Source organism: Molothrus ater, chromosome 5 (genome assembly GCF_012460135.2).
Source record: "Molothrus ater isolate BHLD 08-10-18 breed brown headed cowbird chromosome 5, BPBGC_Mater_1.1, whole genome shotgun sequence".
In the NCBI taxonomy this organism is placed as follows: Eukaryota; Metazoa; Chordata; class Aves; order Passeriformes; family Icteridae; genus Molothrus; species Molothrus ater.
In genome coordinates this window covers 51,535,078-51,559,430 of record NC_050482.2, presented here as the reverse complement: position 1 = coordinate 51,559,430, position 24,353 = coordinate 51,535,078, and the positions used below count along the sequence as shown (strand labels likewise).

The 24,353-nt window shown below is 41.9% G+C and overlaps 1 protein-coding gene across 10 annotated transcripts in view; it reads right to left on the bottom strand.

Moving 5' to 3' along the window:
- The window catches only part of RBFOX2 (RNA binding fox-1 homolog 2), a 171,198-nt gene that overhangs the window by 11,714 nt on the left and 135,131 nt on the right, over positions 1-24,353 (bottom strand). For 8 of the 10 annotated variants that reach the window (XM_054514877.1, XM_054514879.1, XM_054514876.1 and 5 more), the window contains 6 exons: positions 16,436-16,528; positions 13,650-13,710; positions 11,213-11,266; positions 10,987-11,079; positions 9,746-9,878; positions 4,349-4,388 (listed from right to left, as the gene is read on the bottom strand). In XM_054514877.1, the coding sequence (XP_054370852.1) occupies positions 4,349-4,388; positions 9,746-9,878; positions 10,987-11,079; positions 11,213-11,266; positions 13,650-13,710; positions 16,436-16,528 (474 nt within the window). Of the gene's footprint in view, positions 1-1,740; positions 1,784-4,348; positions 4,389-9,745; positions 9,879-10,986; positions 11,080-11,212; positions 11,267-13,649; positions 13,711-16,435; positions 16,529-24,353 lie in introns of all 10 variants that reach the window. The other 2 variants (XM_036400715.2, XM_036400717.2) reach the window with 2 other exon arrangements.

The following is a 24,353-nucleotide window of genomic DNA, read 5'->3' as shown; positions in this document are numbered from 1 at the left end:
ACCCACTTCAGGTACTCCAGTAAATAAAAAATATAACAGTATAGAGCATCTGCAACCACAGCAACAAAGAGGGAAAAATGTGTTTCCAAATGAAAGAAAGAATTATTAAAAAAAAAAGAAAGAAAAAAAAAGAAAGGAAAAAAAGGCCCTTGCCAGCTTCAACACATTCCTTCAGTGCCACAGCTAACTGCAACAGAAGAAACCAATGAGTGGCATAGTGCCTGAAACTCAGGACAGCCATGCAAATTCCCACTCCACCTATTTGATTCCACAGGGACAGGTTACCCATACAGATTCTGTTTTTAAAAACCTTCAGTCTCATCTCAAAGGAAGTAAGTGTGGCTGAGCTTCTTGTGCAGATGTTATGTCTGAGATGTTTCTATCAATGGGACCCTTTAATTACTGCCTCCGTAAGGGAATGGGAACTAGCAAGAAGGCTTGTGCATTGTCACTGAGCATTAGAAACAACCAAAAGGACCATGCAAATTAAGATTAGCCCTTTTTGGTATACAGGCTTTTGGATTGTCTGGGGACCATGTGAGAGAAATGACCACCAGCCTAAATGTTGCTTATGCTGATTCAAGTTCTCTTTCTCCATCTGGCATTCCAGTCTTGCTGGGGCTATGCTGGATCCCTTTCCCCATGTAGTGTTTGAGCCTACAGACCTGAGCTGTCCAACAGCTGTATTTGTTAGGTATGAACAAAAGCTCAATTTAAAATTACTCTTCTGTGATGTTACTATCCTTGGCTCACCAACAAAGCAGTATTTTACTTTAAATTCCTTCTTTAACATTAGATGGCAGCTTTTTCAGTATTGTCTTATATTTTCTGAAATAAGACAAACATGGGAAAACAACATCTACAGGAAGCTGCAATCCCAACTAAAGCAGCATTCCAATTACTGAGTATGTTAATGAAAATAAATTAGCATTTTATGCAGTTCAGCTCAAGTACATCTTCTCCACCACTCTTCAAGTCCATATCAGGTGATCAATCCAACGTGAGCAAGAAGAAATCCAAAACTAGAGCTTATTATGCAAGTGTGGTATAAATCTGCCTTTTCTTTTTCCCTTCCTGCCTTAGAAGGGCACACAAAGTACGTCACTGCCCTCTTTACTCCAAAGAGCCTTTCTGCCCCTAGGACACAAGTGTGTCCATAACCCCAGAGAAATATGCAACTCATGGTACCAGTTAGGTACCTTTACTGCTTGCCAGGTTTAGGCAGCGAGCCCAATTTTAGGGTCTTTTATTTGCCATCTCTCAGATGTGTCTTCTCCACCCCCATACTTCCATACGACAGAAGTTAAGAAGCAGAAAGGGCTAGAACCGCTTCTGGTATTTCTGTATTAGGAGGGTGGCATACGTGCACCAGGAATGAGCATGAATGAATTAGAAGAGGTGACAGGACAACAGTGTCCATTGCAGCAGGTGCTTCTACATGGTAATGGGACAAGCATGACCTTGTTAACCTTTCCACTGAATTAAAGTTTTGTTGGTTTTTAGTTTTTTGTTGGTTTTTGGTTGGTTTTTTTTTTATTTTGAGTGAAATGCCACTTGGTATGAAATCTGGACACACGCCACCCTGCTGCAGCGGGGGCTTGGCTCACACGTGAGTCTGCGCTGCTCTAAAAAAGCCTCTGTTCCCATCTCTAATGTGGTGCTGGAATGGTTAGTATAATTCAGTTTTTTCCACTGCAATCCACAATCTGATTGGTTGGCAGGTCACACTGGCACTCCTACCTGAGGTATTTTAGCGCTAATGATTGGTTCCTGTAAGACTATTCTATAACAGAACACAGGAAGAGCAGTTCAAAAAAACACAGCTGTGGAAAGAAACAATCATACAAACAGCCCGCAGCGGGGCTCACCAGCCTTTTCTTTCCAGTGGATGCAAGCACGCTTTTCACAGGCAGGAGCAGTCTTGGCACAGGTGGGTTTGTTTGGGTTCCCCCCCCACCACCCAGATTGACCCCATTGTAGAAGAAAGATAACCTTTCTTATGATCCGAAATGAAGCCCTCTGCATCCTGGGGCAGCTTGTTTTATCAATTCAGGTGTCTTGCCAGAGTGGGACGCATCCAACAACAGATGGAATGCCTTCTTCACAGAAGAAATGGCTAGCAGGATGGTTGCCCCAGGAAAGAAAAAAGGAGTGAGGAAAAGGAGGAGGAGGAAAATGAGAAATCTGTGCATAGCATTATGCAGAAAAAGCAGCCCAAACTTGGGACACTTCCCTTTCATCTCACCTACTATAAACCACTCCCTGCCAGCTCAGCTCCTTTTCCACAACCCTATGGACTCAGAAATCTTAAGAGAACCTCGATTTAATTCCCCCCAGTCCTAACTGAAATGTCCTCTGCCATACCTTCCAGAATCTGGGTAAACCTATCACAGAGGGATAGAGGCTCTGCAGTGAAAAGCACAACAAATCAGTGAGACACAGGGACATTGAAGTCATTCCACCTGTGCCAAGCAAACTGTTTGGAAGGGCAACTTCAAGTTTGGATAATGGTAACTTTTTCCTGAGCTCCATTGGAGGGCTCTGGCTAGCAATAACACAGGTAAAAGTGTCACCATCTACTTCGATGCAGTCCTCTCTTCCATCATCCTGCTTTCTGATAGTGACACCACTGCCACCAACAGCAAAGTCATCAGAAATCCACCTAATGGCTCTAACCTGACCTGGGGGCTTTGTGTTACATGGTGGTACTGCTCTGGAGCACCAAGTGGTTACAGGAGTTCACTGCTGAAGTTTCTGTCCTTACATGTTATATAAGCCTCTCCTCCCCAACAAAAGCTCTGAAGAAGCTTTCTCAAAAATAGGGAGTAACCCTGGCCAGACTTCCCTTTCAACATGGCAGCCTTTTATATGCCACACTCTGTGGGAAGAGGCACTAAGCACCACTCATTTTCTTGGTTACATGCCATAGCAAAGTCAGTGTCTGTAAAGGCAGTGCTTCAGGAGTGAGGCAGGAAAACACAGAACCTTCCGTAGTCCTTGACACAGCTTTATAAAGAAACACTTGACTAGGCAGATCAATCTTTAAAGAACTGCACACACGATAGTATATGGAAGACTGAAGAAATGCACGCAGTTCTTTCTATCTCAGAGAGCACATCTTCCAACTGCTCTACCTGGGCTGGAAAAAGCACCTGTCCCGAACTTCCTCCTCCATATAAGCCAACAAAATCCAAAAGCTAGTTCCATCCATTATCCTGAGTCTAACCCCAGGGTCCTCTTTATAAATGGCAGGAATAGCACCTTCAAAGGAGCAGGACTGTGAAATTCGTGCTGACAATTGTGTCACTACCCAAACTATACAAAACTTCCCAGCTGCAGGGAGCTATGACCTACAATGCAACAACTGGGAACTCTGATAAAGCCAGGCAGGCTATGAGCTGCAGTGGCAACTGAATATTTTGGCCTTGAAAGGCAAGTTCCTACCATATTCCTGCTCTGCAACAGCTCCCCCTTGGAGAGGAAAGCACTTTGCTCACTGGCTAGTTCAAATACCTCCATCCAGAACCCACCTATGTACACACAGACTCCCTGGAGATTTGCAATACAGACTGACTGGGTAGGACAAAGACAATGACAGGACAAAGTCTCCCATGGTATAATAGCTAATTCCCCAACAGGAGGAGGCTGCTGACTCTTGTAACCGAACATCTCCACATATTTGTACTTTACAATTCCCTGAAGAGGTGAGAGAATCTAGCCCATTTAGGTGCCATTCCTACCAGCAAAATGAGATGTCAGTTTTCACTCTAGCATCTCAGCCTCCGTTTTTAATCAGTCCCAGTGTCTTCCCCAAAGGGATAATCTCCACATCCCAGTGGCACATGAACATTTTTAAACATACAACTTGTTCAGTGTAGTGTGGGCTACACAAATCAAACCCAAAAAGGCCCCAAGAGGGAAGAGAAAGGGGAGGGAAGAGGGGGAGAAGGAAAGGGAAGATCTGAGGCTAAACCAGTCCTGTTATTTTTATATCCAAATTATGTAAATGAGAGAAGTGTTGAGAGAAATTTTAATTTGCTAATCATCTCTCAGGTTGATTAGTACCAGTGTGAATGTGGGGGGCAGGACACCAAATAAACTGACCCTGGCAATGATCAGGAAACCCAAAGGCTTAGGTCTTGCACCCAGGGGCAAGCGCAGTGACAGAGAAGCATGCTTGCATTCCTAAATATATAAATATATATATCCACAGGAAGAAGAAAATAAAAGTAAATGATATTTAAAAAACCAAACCAAACGAACAAACCAAAAGAAAAAGAAAAGAAAATAAAAAAAGGCTGGCTTGTCAGGGGTTGGGGACAAAGAAGGCTCCGGTGTGTGTACTTACATAGAGGTCAGCACCGTAAAATCCGTCCTGGTAAACCACACTGCAGAAAATCCACACAAAAACAAAACAAAACAAAAAAAAAAAAAAAAAAACCAAAACAAAAGAAAAAAAACAAACAAAAAACAAAAGAACAGAAAACACATTCCGGTTATTGAGGACGGCAGCATGCACATGCGTTTTACACAGGCAGGTGATGTATGAATCCACAACCTGGGCTTTTGGCAGGAGCAAATCAGCAAGAGAACATGTGTGCGCACGCACGGCTCCAAGTCATCTTCCATGGCATGCAAAGGGGCAGGGGGTGGGCAGAGGGGGAGACAGTATGCAAAGGAGAGACGGAGGGGAACCACCATCTTGTACAGCAAATATTGACTCAAAAAGATCTGACGTCCTGAAGAGAGACACAAGGGTGTAGAAGCCTCCACTCTGGTTATTCTCCTGGAATGATTTTAGTTACCCCCTAAAACACATGGAAACATTGGCTTCATGAAGTGGGCTTGTGAAATTGAGGAGCCCTTCACAGAAGGCATCCCACAGGGGCTGGAGTCGCCTACGTCAGGAAGTGTGGTTCAGAGACTTGTGCCTGATTACATTTTTCAGGCTTCACAGGGCTGCATGAGTTTTGTTTCTGACATCCATACATCACCTGCTTTTACCCTGCACATTAGACATGCGATAAGATTTGGCTGATCACACAAGCATGCAAAGTATTATTATTCAGCATCTTAAAGAACCGATGCAACACCTCAGGAAAACAAGTCAATCAATTCTGATCAAAGTAAACACAGAGAAATGTAATTGAAAAGAAAAAACCAAAAATACCCACAATGCATTGCTTTCACAAGCAGAGATAATGAGCTAAAAAGGTTAGGTGACTGGTCCAAGATCCGAAAATTGAAAGGTGCAGTGGGAGTCCCTGGTAGTAATTACTTATTCCTTAGCAGAGAGACGCAACTGGAAGGGTTTCCATGGGATGGTGCTTTTTCTGCTTTAAGCCATAGTTTTGTTTCTCTCAGAACTTCAAGCACGAAAACTGTTAAACAGAGCCTGGGGTTCCCAAATAGCTGCTCTTACCAGAGCATTCACTAGGCATAAGACTACACAGCTCACTCTGGGGACAGGGGTTGGGGAAGGATGAGGAAGGAAGAGAGGGGATGCCCCCCACCCATTTGAGTTCAGCGTGTGCTTCATATACTGAGGAATTTCCTCCAGCTTTGTCCCCTGAAGAGCTCCACACAAACTCGCTCAAGGCTTTAAAAAGCATTAACCCAACCGTCTGTGATGCTCATGGATCTGATGTGCATGACTTACCCACAGAATTAAGAAAAAAGAAGGTATGGAACACTAGCTATTCTTTTGACTACCATTTTTTACTCATCAGATGGAATGTGAAATGCTGCCAAGAGCCTGCAACCCTCAGACACCCACCTATTGTAAGGCACACACACACAAAAAAAGCCCAGCAGATCTTGCCAAAATTCTGCATGCTATTACTAAAAAAAAAAAAAAAAAAAAATCTTGCAGTGTTAGCTACTGCTTGAATAATTTAGTCTTGCTGCCTTCCCCAGGAAAAGTACACTCCATTCCCAATGGACACAGTTACTGTAGTCTCCAAGAGCGCTGGGAGCAGGAATGAAGATAGAGACCCTTGTTAGAGGAAGAGGGGAGCCACTTCAGCAGGGAGAAGCAGGCCATAAGATCATGTTTGTTGAAGCTAAATTTTTACAACCACATAACAAAGAGTTTGGCTCCTGGGGCAGTGACTTACATTGCTGGGTTCTCTATCTAGGACCAGGAGTGTTTTAGCAGTGATACTCCACCTGCTCCTGCAGGAAAGGCAAACGCACGACAGAGGAAGTGACTTGGTTTATGAACAGGTTAGCAGTTTTAACAGTTATTCCAAACATAGTCAGTTGGATGAACATAAGCATTACCACATTGGATCAGGCCACTATTTCTATCAGCAAGAGATGCTAGCATCAGCTCTCCAGAGAAAACTGCAAGGAACACTAATAACAGGTAAGAATAAGACTTCCTGGATCCAAACACCCAAACACACATGAATCCTTCATCTTTGCTTTAGTTAGGATTTGACTGACATCAGCTTCCGGGGCTGAAATTCAGCAAGGTTTATTTATATGGCAGAATATCCATACTTGTGATTCTTAATGCTAGCAAAACCAGAGAATTCCTTCATCTGAGAACCACATTCCGGTTATGTAGCTTAACCAGAAGAATAAAACAGCCTGGCAGCCAGTCAAATCTTGGAGCAATCTGTGAAAAGCCTACTAGCTGTGCTAAAACACATCCAAGGGAAAAAGAAACAGGCTGGTTTTGTAAAGTAGCCAGCATATCATTTAGGTGTACCAACAGCTGACTGTTGTGTTGGAAAAGGAGCGAAAAAAAACACTTCAAACCCTCAAAGCTGACTGCTGCCCTGTATCTAGTCTTCTATCTACTATAGCTTCAAATCAGTGAATTTCATATATATTTACACTCCTAGACAAAATTACTCTTTACTATGGCAAGTCTATTCCTCATATAAGTACTTAATGACCATGCACAAGCCAATGACTAACCTATAGTTTGAGAAATAAAATTTATCAAGCTTATTTAACTTTGAGAGCTTTATAGTAGGTGAGTTTTTTTCAGACTGTCTGGATTCTTTCAGCTTTTGGTCTGAAATGTTATTTGTTAGCATTCTCATTTAAAAAGCATGGCTGCTACAAATCAGGGCAATATTCCAGTACAGTTTTTACTTGTGCTTTATATCAGAGGTTATAATGTCTCCTTATTTCTACCAAGTGGCACCTCAGTTGAAAACTGAAGGTTGCAGTACTGTTCAAAGTGAGGTTTAGGTGACTATCTAACTCACCTACAATAGTCTAAGCAGTTGCTTTCTGACGTATCAAAACCCTTCTCTGGATAAACAACTATGGCCACACATAAGTATGGGCATTCCATATAGGCATTGGCAAATCCTGAGTTCTTGAAATAAATATTAAAACTATTAAGAGCTATAATTTCTTGCACCTTCCTCTGGCTTAGCATTTGACACTGTCAAAACTTACTCTAACCTGGATGGTGCTCAGGTCTGATCCAGTATGGCAATACCAATGAGCTTTTATTAATCTACATTCTGTATTTTTTAAATTCTGCTAAGCTCTCAAATGCAGTGATACCATTAAGTTTTCTAACTTAAACACCACTGAGGTTTGGGAATACCAATTCCTTCTATCAGATTTGAGTTAACCTGTAGCCCACTTTACTGTTTTCTTCAACATTACTCACTATGTCTTGGTCATTCATGTTGCTGACTGATCTTATGGTGTCATCTTTCCACTGGCCAGGAAGAAAGTAATGGATGGAGGGCAAGATGTCAGGAACGTGTGCCTGTCCCTGACCCCATGGAGGTCAACAGTACCCACACAGAGTGGTGGCTGTCCTACAGGTTACTGCAACATGGAATTGTACAGCACATTTTGTATTATTCCACTAGGAATCCAATTTGTTCTACAAAGCATCTTGCAGAGACAGACTATGATGACAAAAAACACCAGTAGTAGGTAATTACATCCCACTGCTTGGGACTAGGGACAGTTCTGGGACTCTGTGAATCTGCCTTGCTTACTGGTGCCCTGTAAATGTTTACTAGGTAGTATGCTGCCCATGAAGACATGGGATCAGTTAGCAAGGTCAGAAAAATTCAGTGTAATACCAGTAAACACAGACATGAGACAGTATTTGGAAGGGCTAATCATTGGAGCCTGGCCCATATTTCAAATGAAAATAAACCTTTTACATGGGACTCAGGCTGGATTTACATCAAAGACAAGGCCTTCCCAGTGCCCCACTCATGACAGCCTCTGTCTAGGAATGCTCTAGCTGTTACTCCCAGGGATGAAAAGCACATTCTGCCTCCCTGGTGCAAATATTTCATATTCTGCTAGATGGTAGCACTTAGCTCAGCTTTTCAGCTTTGCTGCTTTGTTTCACTGTGGAACACTCCCCAGTAAAATTGGACCAGGCCATTTTTAGAGCAATAGACAGACAATTGCAGGTCAGAGGCTATGGTTAGAGGATAGACAATGTAAACTAGGAGTGGTGGCAAAAAAGTGGATTTGAAAACCCAGAAGAAACACTCTGTTCAGAAGACCAATATTGAGACGAGAGGTTTCATTTAAAGTCTTCTGGTGAATTAATACAAACATTGCCAAAATTGCCAAAGAGCAAAGCTAGACAGGTACATGAGCATTGCAGCTTGCTTCCTGGAGCTCCACTTTAAAAATCAGACTAGATTCTGAAAGGATCACAGTAGCTATCATCACTTAATCTGCTGCAGAAGGTATTGTGAGCTTATCCAGCATAGATCCGGCCAGCTCCCTGCACTGATGTGTATGGATTCCACTTTCCCTCTTAATAAAATATTTATGGTTTTTTTTCTTCCCCTTTGGGCCTAGTGTAAAGGAAAAGAAGGGTCAGTCCACATCTCTGTGCTGGAGGATTCGTTTCTACTCCTGTTCTTTCTGAGAACATGGCCTGGAAAATATGGCAAGTAGAACTCAAGACAATATGATTAAAGCATCCTCAAAATCAGAAACAAAACAAAACAAAAAAAAGGACAGTTTGGAAGGGATTTGTTGATTTATCTATCTGTCATTCCACCACATTTAAACAAACCAACAAAAACCCAAACCAAAACTCACATACAGATCTAGTTCCCTCTACTTTTAAACAGCAGAATACTCCTTTGTAACAGCATTTTTTGCACTGCATTACTAGTGAAAATTTGAGGGCAAAGAATGCTAAGGCCACACATTTGCCATTGATTCATTGCATTATCATTCTCTCTACATCCCAAACACTCCCAGCTTTAAATTAATGGACTTGATTAATCTTTGTTTTAAACCTTTTTAAACCGTCTCCAACAAAGAAAGCAAATCCATTGTGGGTAACTGGCTCTTCTGTGTCCTACTGCCAGATGGTGAGGCATGAATTAATGGATAATATTTCTCATTCCTGAATATGGAAACACAAATGGAGTACAAAGAGCAGAAGTTTTTCAGGAATTTTAGATCTTCTCGTTGTGTCCTTCTCAGCAGCACTATAACATATTGGGTCAATGGATGACAAATACCATATACAGACAAATTGAGAAATTATGAGAAGGAACCCATCAGCACTTTAAGCTGTTGCAAGTACTGAAAATTGTTTCAGTCAAGAACTTAACACAGAAAAATTTAGATTTCCCCCCCCCACTGGATGCCATCATGTGCAGAATGCTCTGGCACTAGCAAGATCTTGACTCTCACCATCCAGACAATTTTAGGGTTTTGTTAACCGATTAGCTCTTTGACACGGCTGTGCAGAGCACTCTGCTCTTGTGACAGTGCTTACCCTGGGTAGGCAGGGATGGCCGTGGGAGGAACTGCCCGCACTGCCCCGTACACTGTCCTTCCTCGGCCCCTCAGATGGGCGCCCCGAAACGCGGCCGCTGTGGTGGCTGCAGTTGGATAGGGGAAGCCTGGAACTGTGAAGATAGACAAGGTGGAAGGTGAAAAGGATACAATCTCCACTCCAGAGAGCAACCACCTGCTTCAAACAAAGTGACACAACAGCTCCACAGCGGTGGGACATTTGGCATCAATCCTGCAGAAGGACATGCTTATAACCCAGCAAGCATCCCATACATACTTCCTGCTACACCATGGCCTTTGGGGGGAGAAGGGTTGCAGAGAGGTTTGGCATGCAAGAGGTTAATGTTTTGGCATGCCTTACCCACCCCAAACAGGGCTCAAATCCCCCCACCTTTCAATACTGCCATGCAGTCTGGTTAGAGTCTGAGAAGCATGGGGAGTTACTATCAATACAGCACGCAGTTCTTCCAAAACTGCAGAGGCTCTTTAAAATAATTTGTCAAGAGGCCCTTAAAGTCAACCAACTTACATCAGTCTCTTCCCTCCTTTCCCCTCCCACTCTTTGCCACCCAATCCTCTGTATGTTCATTTTAAAGCCTGAAAGACAAGATAGCCCATATAACAGCAGCAGCAATTTCCCATAAAATGCCAGTTTACTGAAAGCCCACCTTCATTTAACAAGTGTTACCAATAACTGGCACCACATATAGCAATGCCTCTATTATTATGCTGTAAACTGGCTTGTGATGAAACTTTGTAAAATCTCAGAGGCATCTGCAAACACGTCATAAACAGATACTGAGAGGGAACGAGTCCCAGGGCACAAACCCAACCCAGCATGCATCCAGGAGCATGCCACTAGGGGCCCTGCAGACCCGTGGTTCAACAGCTTGTATAATATGTACTTTAGGGATTTGTCTGTTAGGTTTCTTCCATTTCAATACAAGGAGGGGAGCAAGGGAATGGCCCATTCCTCACACACACCCTCCCCTTGTTCTGCAGCCTCCTTGTCGTTCAGAAGGACCCATTCAGCAGTACAGCAAGACACTGCAGATGAACAAGTTACAGCAACTGCACACTATACTTTGGCTCAAGGTAAACTCATTCCCAGCGTGACCCATCCTTTCAAGTATATATTATACAGACTGGAGAGAAGAAGGGTAACAGGTCATCATTAATTCAAGCACAGTAACAGTACAAGGGCCATTGGGGGCTACTTACTGATTAAAGGAATGTAAGTGTTAATACCCCCCCTTCCTGACAGGGGCACTGCAGCGTCATTGCCCAGCGAGACATCTGCTTGAAAGCTGGATGCTAATTTAATTAAAAAAGAATAAAAAACAAAAACAAAACCGTAAAAAGGTTATAAAGAAACATCAGATTAAGAACATAAACAAACACCACTGCAGTTAAATGGCAGAAGTGGAAGCGTCTACTTAAGCTCTACCTGCATATAACTCAGGGCCGTACACCGCTCCAACCACAGGACTCAACTTCCAACCTGAAACAACAAAGACTGCAGTGAATGCCAAAATCTACACCAAGAGAAGGAACGGGCAGCGTGGGTAGGGGGAATGGTCTCTTGCATGCGCCCCAGCTTCACATGCACAGCTCTTTCCAATTTCTGCTTCGCCTCAATCCCCCTTGGTGTAGATGGAGGCCAACTGCCCTTTCCTAATGTCAAGCTCTATGTGCAGGTCACCGGTGTATCAGAGGGAACAGCAAAACATCAGCTGATCTGCAGCAGGCAGAGGCACTGCTGTGGGAATGCCAACTACCTTATATGTGTATTTGCCACGAGCACCGTGCGACCTGGCATTCCCTACAGGAGCCTTGCTGCCAGCTCCTCCCTACTTTCACTGGGAACACTGCAGATATAAGCCCTCTCTAAAGCCACTGGCCCAGACTGTCATCTCAGGCAAGTCAAATTATAGCCTTGAATTCTCAAAGCACCATTCTCTCATCTGCTAGAGATCTGCTAAAAAGCAACAGTGTCTGAATTTCCTCATTAACTGCATTATGCAACTGTAGTTCATTTAAAAAAAAAAAATCATTCTATTCATCTCACACTTTCTCCTCACTGTTATTTTAGTATTTCTCTCCTTTGTGCTGCTTTTCAGGTGAAAGCCTTGACAGAAAAATTATTTCAATATAATCTGGATAATTGGCAAGAACTCCAAATCATCAAGATAAAACCTACAAGAGAACAGAGCTTAAAGAAGTATGGGTATGAGTTGGTACATATGTCCAGTCACATCTAGAAACCTATTTGTCTTTCCCCCCTCCATCTTTCTAATGCGGGAGAAAAGAAATATAAAGCTAACAATGTGATCTGGGCTGGCTTCCACAAAGCATTTCTTTCAGAAAAGATCTCAGCTGTTCAGCTAGCAATCACAGAGGCATTTTTATTTAAATAAATCTATACGCTTCCTCTGTCTTGGAGCCCTGGTGCACTTGCTGAACTTTTAACACCTCTAAACCACTCTAGAAGCTATATGAACAACTCTGAGAACTGCATCCCATCACCACCACACGTGCACCTGCTGGCAGTGTGTCAATGACAGATGCAGTGCAGGCTCCCTCTGCAAGTACAGGTACACTGCTGCTGCACTGGTCACCTTGATGGCAAAATACTCCAGTAGTGGCAACAAGAGCACTGTCAACTCTTAAATTTAATAACAGTTGTACAACCATACTTGCCAGTACTCCTTAAGCCTGGTCTAATACTAAATTTCTTTGCATAGCTTTAAAGTTGGCTTTAAACTGCTCGCTGCAAAAGCAAAATATTCTTGTACGCTATCACTTTCACAAGTAAGCCAAGTTTCAGTACCAAACAGTCACATACATGACATTTTCTGCTCTGTTTTCAGGACAATGTACCATGGATGCCTTGCCTTTTGCTACAAAATCTCTTAGTTCCTTCCAGGTACTGTGAGACCCACAGTCCCAAGCCTTTTGCTTGGCTATGTTTCCCCAGCTCTGTACCCAAGGTAAGATTTACTTGCAAGGGACCACTCAGTAAGTCAGCAGCAGAGCAACATAAAACATTTTTATCCTCTGAGTTTGGAGACTTTGTAATCAAAACACATTGTCACACCAGCTACTACCTGTATGCAGCTTCCTGCCTTGTAGAAATTGTTTGGGAACACTTTCACACTGAAAAGAACTTTGCTGCCCGTTTCAGGAGAAAGACTCAGATTCAAAATCTTTATCAAAGCAGCATTCTGCTGGGAGAATCACTTTTTATGCTATATATGCCTATGAAGTAAAATGATTTCACAGAGAACCACCAAGATATCCCAATGAAACAGGATTCCTCACTACCCAAACAACTTGGTCTTTCTCTGTTTAGGTTCACTGGAAAATTCACTGAATACAGGCAGTCTGAAACAAAAAGGAAGCAAACAAGCAGTGCAAAGGCTCTGTTTTACTGGTTGCTTGGGGACAGCTGTACTTTTACAGATAGAACCTAAACTGAGCTATCTTAAGTTATTCAGCTAATTACTTAGATTAAGCATCTTAAGTTATGTTTCTGCATTCATATTTAGGTATGCATGTGATGGCAGTGAGACTCAGGAGTACTGCACATCCCACCATACAGTATCAGCTTGCAGTAGTAGGGCAGGCAACCCACTGGCCCTTGGCACCTTCACCCATCTTAGCCACATGGGGCATGTCCCTACTTCTTTCTGTCCCCACTTCTCCATCTGGAAAATGGTATTCTCCACAAACACTTTTGGGTTATACTGAATGGTATAATTATACAAATTAGAGTTTGTGAGGTTTTATTGGTTCCTTTTGGTCCTGAGGAGAGGTCATGACTTTTCTCTTTTGTCTTTCTTCAGACGTTTCAGCTCATCACTAGTACAAACTGTCTCTCTTACCATTTGCATAAGGTGTGACCATCTTCTTATTGGTCATCACTCTCGCAGTGGCATTGTTAACCTAAAAGTAAGAAAGGGGAGGGGGAGTAGAGGGAAGGAAGCACAGAACGTTAGGGAAAATGGTGAAAAATTCTCAGATACCACACACACACACATACACACTATACTTCTCTGAGCAAAAAAAATTAAACAGCTAATTTTACATGAATGCAATCTTTAAATTACTTTTAACAGTTGCCATTTAATTATAAAAGTTACAGCTAAACGTGGCATTTTAAAATTATGCATTAAACAAAAGGCCAACAAGAGTAAAGTGTAGATTCTCCACCACCCTGCCATCCCTAGGCACGGGATTATTTACAGCTCAGTGATCAAAAGGGCAAAACCCTTGATGCTTTGTCCAGGTTCTCTTAGAGAGGCAGGAATAATTTCTGCAGCCCAGGGCAGGGGAACTGAACCAGGTGATGCACAAGCGGACTTGTTTCTCAAGCTCACCGCTGGAATTGGGGCCTGGCAGGTCACTGGCAGAACACTTGAGTAGAAAAAGGTAGCCTGGAGTCCCTCAGCACTAGATTTGAACTCCCAAGGCTTGAGGAAATCTCTGGAACATCACCAACTCTTTAGACGATCTACATTCACTGATTTACACCCACCATTTTCAGATCTTTTTCCAGATAATTTTTTCCTTGTCACAAATCTCATGGGACAAAAAGAGTACATAGCAGCAGACCTGGATCATTTTTGGGTTTACTGTGCCCTCCACCCTCTTTACAGAGCTCTGCACAGTTCCAAGCGGTTTGACTGCTCAAGCAAGTGGGGTGTTACCACAGAGATGGTGCTGATAAAGAAAAGATGGACTAGTTTGGAAGCCAAGTTACTGCAGCCCCGTGTCAGCCTCAAAGCTCTTGCAAGGAGGGTGAAGTCTTTATGAATCATCAATAATTTATCAAAACACATGCCCAATGGGAATGGAGGCCAGGGTGAAGAAGAAAAAAAATGGATACAAAAATAGAAGCTGCCTCAGGCCCTTGAGATGTATGGATGGTGGGCGTACACAGGGTGGGGAGTCTAGAGCTACATTTTACTCTTGTTTCAGACCCAAAACAATAGAAACATTACACATTTAAAAAAGAAAGAATGGGAAACAACAATGATGAGACTGAGAGCATGCAGTTAAACACACACAGATAAAAAAAAGAAAGAAAAATAACACACCACAATTGATTCAGAGGGTGGGGAGGGGAGGAGTGAGGGGATAGGGTCTCACAGACAATCATTAGATGGAGCGAGTGCCTGAAATCAGCTGCTACAGCAAAGTGCAACACAAGCACTTAAAGGAAAAATTGCCAGAACCAATCAGAAACCACCAGTCAGCAAAGAGACCAACAGCTGCATTTAACTTAGTAAAGAAATAAACTGGGGAGGGGGCAGAAAGAAAAAGAGAGAAAAACAATAACAGCTACAAACAGGTCTCAGATAGAAAGAGCAGCAGAAAGAAGGGGCAGGAGAGAGAGAGGAGGATATGGGTGCATTAATAAAAACCAGCCAAACTGGAGTTCAGTAACTCTGAGTAAGATGTGCAAGGGGAAATCACCATGAAGTCAGTAATCAAACAGCTCAGACTGCTACAAAACAATATGTACATCCAAAGTCCAGGCGGCATTACTCAACAGCATTGAAAATAAAAGGGGGAGAAGGGGAAGGAGGTGGGTGGGGACAACAAGTCAAATCACATTTCGTAGTGTTAATGTGAGATGGCAGATGGATTTTTTCTTTCTTAATTTTTTTTTGTAATTTTAAGAAAAATTTAAAAAAAAAGAAAAGAAAAAGCTTCTTCTCTAGCACTTTTGTTTCACTTACCGCCAACTCGTACCATCGCCAGCATTGTGTATAGTTACCATGGAAAGAGTGAGTCAAGTGAAGGGCCCTAAACGCTAAACCATCGAAAAGGGAAATAAAAAAACAAAACAAAACAGAAAAAAAAAAAAAAAGGCAAAATATGCAGACATCTTACTCAAAAACGGCGGCTTTTTTGTTTCAATATTTGTACTTTTTGGTTTGTGTTTGTTTTTTTAAAGAAAGAAGGAGAGAGGGATGATGCCAGTTAGCCTTCAACACAGTGGAACACCAAACTGGTCAACACCAGACAGGCCCAACATATGGCTATGACGGCCAGCCAACATTAACCCTTCCCTCCCTGGCGGCGAGAGCTAGCAGACTTTAAGGATTAGCTTTCACCAAACCTATTCTTGACCACGGGCTGATCAAGAAACCAGCAGTGTATATAGCACAGCCCACCTGAGGCTGCTGCCCCACGTGTCCCCACCCCTCCCACAGGCATCATCTCACACTTGCATGGAGGAGAACTGGCCTCAGAGGAAAGAGAGGATACTGGCTGGCCCCCTGCTTTCTTTTTTGGACACAGTTAGAAGTTGGACAGTACTCTTTCAGTTAGTTTTGTTCAGGCCTGGTAACAGGAAATCGGAGCCTTGCAAACTGAAGCAAAGGAAAAATCAAGACAGCAGAAGGGCAAAAACTTGGAGTGGGTGGGAATAAAACTTAATAAAAGAAGAAAGAAAAGGAAAAAAATACCCAAAACAACAATAAAAAATATTCTGTAAAGGGTGTAAACTTCTATACATTTCAGTGCAGGGAGGTGAAGGACACAGACAAACACACACGCACACACGAGACTGGGATCCAAATGTGAAATAAGTGAGGCAAGACACAAAAAGAAATCAAAAGAATAAATATAAAGAAGAAATTGAATTACTGAAGACATGCACCTCGATTTTACGGCCCTCTACCACGGTGCCGTGTAATTTCTCCCTGGCCCTGTCTGCATCAGCACTATTCTCGAAAGTTACGAACCCGAATCCCTGCATGCAGCGGGAGAAGGGGGGAAAACATGCACATCGTTATATATTGAAATACTGATCTCTAGGTAAATAGAGAAAAAATATCACAGTATGAAATCGACATCAGCACAACTCAGCAATAACCTCCTAGAGTCACATTGTTGGTTCATGCATGTTTCATAAATGAAAGAAATTAAAATCAATAAAAAAGGAGCTGTAATCATAATAAGAATAATAAGAGTAATTAAAAAAAAAAAAAAAAAAAAGAAAACATAAAAGCAATTGAGGCCAGACCAAAAAAGAAGTACGAAGTTACTCGAGACAATTTTTCATTTTGGTTTGGTTTGGTTTTTTGTTTAAAAACACTAAACCCTGCTCTGACATAGGCAAGCTGGGTAAGGCCAAGTGGGGCTTCTCTCCCCTCTTAATGAACACACAAATTTCGTAGGACTCCCGTCCACCCCAGACACAGTACAAGGCATCAACACTGAGCAGCACTTTTTTCCCTTGAGAACTGCTATGAGAGTTTGAGCAATCTGAGTTCATGCCTGGTACCAGGAATTCTGCAACACTTTAGGCAAATCAAACGCTGAACCTTACTTTTCCCACCTGTGGAATGGAGACAGTAATAATTACCTACCTTAGAACACTGTTGAAAGGAAGGGCTCTTTGTAAAGCATCCCTTGTAAGCTCTTCAGGGCACAGCTCATGCCTACTTCTAAGCCTGTAACTTCCCCAATGATACATGGGGCCCTGAAAGTAAGCAAGGCTTCCAGGTGGCACCATAAAATAAGCATTTTTAATGTGAAGATTTAGAGTATCGCATACTGTAGTTTCAGAATATTCTTATCTCTGAGTACTGTGGTGGACTTGACTGTACATCTAAACACCTAAATACTGATTCATTGGTCAAGGCAGGTTTTGTATGACACTGCTACCCATCTGCTGACCCTCTGACCCTCTGGTACCCATCTTACTCAGCTGTGTTCTGAGATGGCAACCTCTGCACTGTGGATAGCAACAGATCTCTGCCTGGTTAGAATACAGAATTTCCAGAAAAATCGACATGCCCTGCTTGGAGCAATCACAAAGGCTCAAGGACTGCCAAAATGTCACTTTAGTTAGATAAATTCAGGTTTACCACACCCATGAAGGCACAAGCAACACATGCCTGTCCTATACATGCTCATCCTGCTGCCAGCTCATGCAGTGCTATAACAGGGCAGGGTAAGAGACCATGCTTCCTTCCACAGAGCTGAGTGCACCGACATTAAGAGAGAGCCAACATGACAAAATGAATTAGGATTTTAACTAGGAGCAAATGGCGTCTTAATACAGACAACTGTGATGAGATACTCTTCACGCCATTAGAGATAGTGGACACAAACAAAAAAGCATTGTTGCATTCTGCTTTCAGGACATTTTAACAACAGTAACAACTGGCTCCTGTGGCTTGGTATAAAGCAAATACTGCTTTAATGTACAGAGAGTAATTTCCACTGGCTCCAGTACCCTCAGGAGCAGAACAACAAAGCTTATATTTGATGCAATGGAAACTGCCTCCCAATGTTAACTGAAGAGTGAGGTGATGAGAGTGATCTACAGCTATGCTTGTCAGGGAAGGGGGGCATGCTAGCCAGGCAACCTCCTTCATGCACCTTGGGATCAGTAAGTATTTGGACTGGACAGCCCAAAAAACAGATAGCATCTTGATTTCTAAGCATTGTTAGCAATAAGACACAAGCAAGCTATTATTCTTTAAGTGTTTTTTAAAGGTCTTTACAATACTAATCTGAACAGCCCAAGCTGTTTAAGTGACAAGCTGGCCTTTATCATCCACAGCCAGGTTTCCAGCACAAAACTGCCATAAATTTGTAAAATGCAGGGTGGTGGCTGTTGTTTTTTTTGAGGGGGAAGGTTTACTTTTTTCCCTCCCCCCTGAACAGTAATAATAAAGGATCTTAGCCAGCACTGCAATGCTGAGATCAACAAAAGCGCTCCTTTGGGCTCCAACCCAATAATCTAAAGCTTCAGATAATTTAATTTCTCCAGCTATAAATAAAGAGCTATATAAATAACAAACTGATGCCTCTTTCAGAACAGCATAGAAGTTCCCTGTTTAAATGAATTAAAATCAGAGCTACAAGACACAGGGGCTAATAAAACAGCCCAACTGCATATAACTCTCAAATATGTTGCAGAGAATTGAGTGGATGCGGGGGGTGTAATAGAACAGCTGATTATGAAGGAATAGGGTACTGTGCCTGCTTTAAAGAGCCCCTACAGAGAAAGGTAAGCCTGAAAAAAAGAGCAACACCTTTCCCTCTGGTTCTGCATAATGGGGAAAAAACATCCTTTAAAGGCTGGGGGAGGAGGGGAGGTAAAGACTGCAACAGGAATCTCTTTTTCCCTCTTCTCTTTTTGCATTAAAATTTCTGTTTGTTCTAGACAAGCCTGTGGAGAACAAATGAAATTTATGTCTTCAGTGATGATGTGAACTGAAAGCTGGAGTGCAGATGGAAAGTAATTCTATAGACATCAATCTGTGCGGGCTAGAACCAAACTAAGACTATTTTAATTCACATCTGTTTGCAATTAGTAAAGTCTGTATGGGATTTTTAGAAACTATATTATCATTAAATATCTTTAAACTGAGTAGGAATTTTCAGTATTTTTATTAAGTTAACTCAAGGTAGCATACGATCCACATGCAGACTATATGAATATAATTAACAATGTGAATTAAACCAGAATTAATCTGATTCAGAACAACATAACTAATTAAGCATATTTTATTGACAGATCAGCCCTTAGCTTGTGCAACTCTTTGCTGAGCACCATTTAATGTCAATGCTGAATTAATACTTTACATAGTTGACTATGGCAGTTAGTATTTGTGTCCTCTTGGTTTGTCATATTAATGCATCTCTTAGACATTCAAATTTCCATCAGGAAAAACAGGTGAGCCACACTTGACATTTTTGTTATTTCTAGGCTTAAAAACTAGCAATTAGATATATATACACACATTTTTAAGTGGGAGAGAAATAATAACATACATATATTTTTTATTCCTTCTCACAGATGACCTGTAAAGAATAGGGATTAATTTGTACCTAAATACATATGCAACAAACACTTTTCAGTTTTCCCTCAGCAAGGTTGTCTTGACCTTGAAAGAAAAAAAAAGAAACAAAGCAAGAGAAAAAAAGATGGGGCAGGTATCCAATATTTACCAGCTTAGCTTTATAGCAGGTACTGGATTGCTCCATAGTAATAGCTATGGAGGCAGAAGAAGGGAAGATCGTAGATGAAAACAATACTTAGGTTTTCTAAAATTTAGATTATACACACAGTTTGAGTTTAATAATGTTATGATAACAAGGCTGAAATTTTCAACAATTCCTCCCCACCAGCAACTGCCACAAACTTCTCCAATGCAGAAAATAAGTTTAACTTCTCCCATGCAGAAGATAAGTTTAACCCAGCGAACACTAAATTCCAATAAATATTTTTAGGAGTGGTGAGAAATTTGCAGTACCAGACTAATCCCTTTTTACCCAAAGGTTTATTAAAAGGGCCTGAAGAGACCGAGTAACTGTCACCCTTTTAGTCTGGCCTCAGATTCTGCAATAAATAACAAGCAACATGATGAGCAGTGAAAAAAATAATAAATGTATATATATATATATATAGTATTTGAACGTTTCCATCTCTGAAGAATGAGAAAGAAAATTTACCATGTAACCGTAAAGGGAGAAATCAAAACCAGACGGTTCTCCTGGGTGTGGCCAGAACACAGAAATTAAACAAAAAACAACAACAAAAATAAAATAAAGTAAAATAAAAAAGAAATAAAACCAAAGAAAACTAAACAGAGCCCCTTGAAATCCATGCATTGTTAACCCTTCGTTTGTCATGGAGTTTAGACCAGTCACCTCAGCAGCAGCGTCTTTGCCTTGTACCACTGGAACATGCAGCCAGCAACCAGCCTTGCTGTTATCTGCTGCTGTGCTTGTTTCTAACCAAGTTTTTTTTTGGTTTTTTTTCCCCTTATTTCAATATTAAACTTTTAAAAGCCTGAAAAAATTCCCAAAGAGGCAGCAGTTTAGGCTACCTGTTTCCAAGGCATTTGGAAAGAGTAGGAGGGTTTCAGCTATAATCCACCTGAGATGAGCAGGGCTGAATGCACCGACAGCAACACAGCACAAAACCCAGAAACAAGTTATTGAAGTCACACACACAAATGCATCCCTCATGTTGGAGAAAACATCTGTGTAAACCAAGCTGCCACCATTCCAGGAGCTCTTCCAGCTCCTCCCAGCCCCTGTGCCATGATTTGCATTAAGGTACATACACATGTAGAACATGCACATGTCCATGTACCTGTGCAATCTGGTGAGTCAGATACAGAAATTAACCTGACTAAAAAAAAAAATGTAAGTATCTTCAAAAAATCCTGCAGGGCTATTTTTAAGCTCTATCATTTCCACAATCCAGCTTGAGCTGCTCCACTGCCAATCCCTGCTGCAAAACAGCAGAGGGGGCAGAGGCCAGCAGCGAGGAGCTGGAGCCCAGCCTGCACTGCTGGGCAGCGAGAGCCTGGGGCTTCAGAGCAGCTCCAGCCAGCTCAGGACAGGGGCTTCACAGCCCCAGTCATCCCCAGTGTGTGCTGCTCCTCCTCTCTTCAACTGATCCTGGACCTCACTGCGTGGTCCATGAGTTTAACAGGCTGAACTGACTGAAAACAAGCTCATTCCTCTCCCTGCTGCATCAGCTAATTTAGCACCTAGATCCAGCTCCCTACATAGTGAAGTGAGCACTGCTGGAAAAGCACTCCCACAGAAGCAGTAGATCAGCTTATACTATGAAACCATAAACGTCAGCCTGAAATTCAAGTTTAAATATATCAGTTCAGTGTATGGACTAATTGATCTCTTTAGTTCAGTATTGCAGACTTCAAGGCATGAAACCAATGAACTAGGATAAAAGGAGACTGGTCATGTCTCCTTCATGCCACTGGCATCCTAAAGGGATTTGGTGACCTGAGAAAGTGATGCTGGTCACCAGTACTTAAATTGTTTTTAAACCTCATTGTATTAACAACATTGTTCGTATTTCTGGTTCAACTGATGAAATCTGACCAAAAATTATAAAATGAATTAAAATGAAAACAAGATTTCTAATTCATTTTATGCAATAAGGGGCTTTCCACTGAGTGGAAACTAGGCCCAGAACAAGAGTGCCTCAACTCAAAGCACCTAATCCATTTAAAGTAGAAATAAATGCACATGCAGACTTACAATCTTTAAGGCACCATTACCAAAACCTAGTCACATTCTTATCTTAACTTACAGTTAACTGCAAACTTAAAAATCCACACAGCTTCCACAGAAGTTTTTTGTTAATATAGGTTTACTTACATAAATTCAAACACCAACAGATGCAATTTCTCTCATAACCGACTACACAACTAATATTTAAAATAAATATGAAGCACTTATAGGCCCTATAGTCGTATACAAGAATTTGGAGATCTGGGTCTCCCAAGTGGAAATCAGTGAGGGACATAAAACTTACAGTATCCTGAAACCATGAGCTCCTCTGCATTAATATGAACTCTTACCATTTTAAAAGCTACAAACAACCCCAAAACCACCAAAACCCACTCCCTATTCAACCAAGATTTTGCTGTATCCTTACATACTCCTGGTCTCTGAATGTCAATGAGGGCACATCTTGGAATGCCACACGGTACACAGCTGGTGAGCAAAGAGCTTGGATTCCCTTCCCCTGCAGTTTTACAAATGCCACAGGGTACTCATTACACAGGCAGACTGCATTAATTCTGCAAATATGTCCACTTGTTCAATTCAGCACAATAGTGGCAAAATACCCATCTAGAGGATGCATCTCCACTAACAAAAGGAGCAGGAATCCTCTCGACTTCCTCTGGAGGTGTTTTATTTGCAGTTCAGTGAAGTGCATGGTAAACTGCAACCATGGGCAGAATGCTATTTAAAGGCACTTATACCAGTCAGAGCTAGAAATGTAATGGTAAACAGGATAAATGAAACAAACTGCTAGTTTCCTGGAAGCAAGCAAAAAAAGCCAAATACATCAAGGGAAGACTGACGTCATTCTATTAAACAAGAAGAAAAAAAAATGTAATTCAAGGAATGTTTAAAGTTTTTATCTTGTTTCTCACACAGAGTGAAGCAGTAGCAGTGTGACGCCTACCGGGGCCCATATATTCCTACTAAACAGACTCAATCTGGGAAGAAAGCGAGTTACAAAACAAGAATTCATATTGCTTTGAGAGAAGAATCAGCAAAACTCATTAACTGCCTCCTACGCTGCTGTGATAGAGAAAGTCAACAAATACCATTTCTGAAAGAACCTGAGGTGAGATGGATACACCCAGCTCCCTCTTTGGTCACCAAACTCTCTAAGTACACAGAGATCCTGAAGATGCAGCCAGTTTGATAGATCTTCCCCAGGCTGTCAAAGAAAACTGCCTGGTCATCTCAGGTGGATTCAAAATGAAGAATGCTACCTGAACACCTCCTCCAGTCCCTCCTACTGACAGCACTGGAGCGATCCCAGTAGAGTTCTCCCGCCACAGCTCGGCAGGGACAAAGCGCTGCTCAACCCTGTCGCACACTGGGTGGGGGCAAACCCAGGGCAGTTTGCAATTTACCACTGTACCTTTAAAATATTTACAAAACATATACACAAAACACTACAACCCTTAGGAACCCAGGGAGGGGAAGGGAGCATTGAGAACACAGCACAAGGCAGGCAGCAGGAGCATCTGCTTTCGGATTCCCAAGAGAGAGGAGGAGGAGAAGAAGAGAGAGAGGTTTCATATCATTAGATTAGAATGGAAACCACAGGGCAGGAAAATGCATTCAGATTTTTTTTCCTAAGGTGTAGGAAGAACCCAAGAGTGAGTGAGTGGCCTCCAGAAAGATCCATTTCCTTTGCTTCACCATCAGATCACCAAACTGTAGTTTTTCCATTATTATGTGAATACCAGGTGCTTCGTGCAGCTACACCCCACTCAAACACTGGGGCCTCCCATTTTCATGCTAAGCAGGAAGAATCTTGCATTCTTTTTAAAAGAAGAATTATTTTGGGTGAGAAGGATGCAAAGATACAATGAAATAACTCTTTGGCTGTTTTCTCATTCTGTTCAGATTCTGGACAACCCTCAATACAGGCTACTAGTTTTGTAACTGCTTTTTGCTGCGTGACAACAAAAAAGCAGTAGAAAACTGCATCGTTAATAAAGACTAGAAGAACATTTCTCTTTTCTTTTTTTTTTTTTTTTCCAAATATTTATTAAGGGTTCAGGGTTAACATTCATCAAGGAACTCTTCAGTAATAATTTTTGTTTTAACTGAAAACCAGAAGCCTTGGGCTTTAGCAACAGCACAAGAAGGTACTTTTCATAGTCATAAATCAAGACTTCACAGAAAAGCTTTCAATGTCAATGCTGCCTAGAAGGGAAAGGGCAGCCGTGGGTGTTTAATACACAGGGCTGTATGGATGGGAGAGAGAGTGAAGTTCATGTGTGAAGAGGAAAACACTGCTCTGGAAAGCATAGGCAGTGGGATATGAAGAACATTTTGCCAGGCCAGTTATTTTTGTTCTTTCTTTTGCAATTATATGTGAACAAGTAGGGATTTGATGGAGGCCAGAGGCTATTCTCAAAACCAAACAATAATGACTAAAATCAAGAGTAATTCACAGGTAGCTTTGGCCTATAAATATCAAAAGAACAGCAGAGAGCAGAATAAATATTTACAAATTCAGCACAGCTGATTGTTTTGGTAAAGCATAT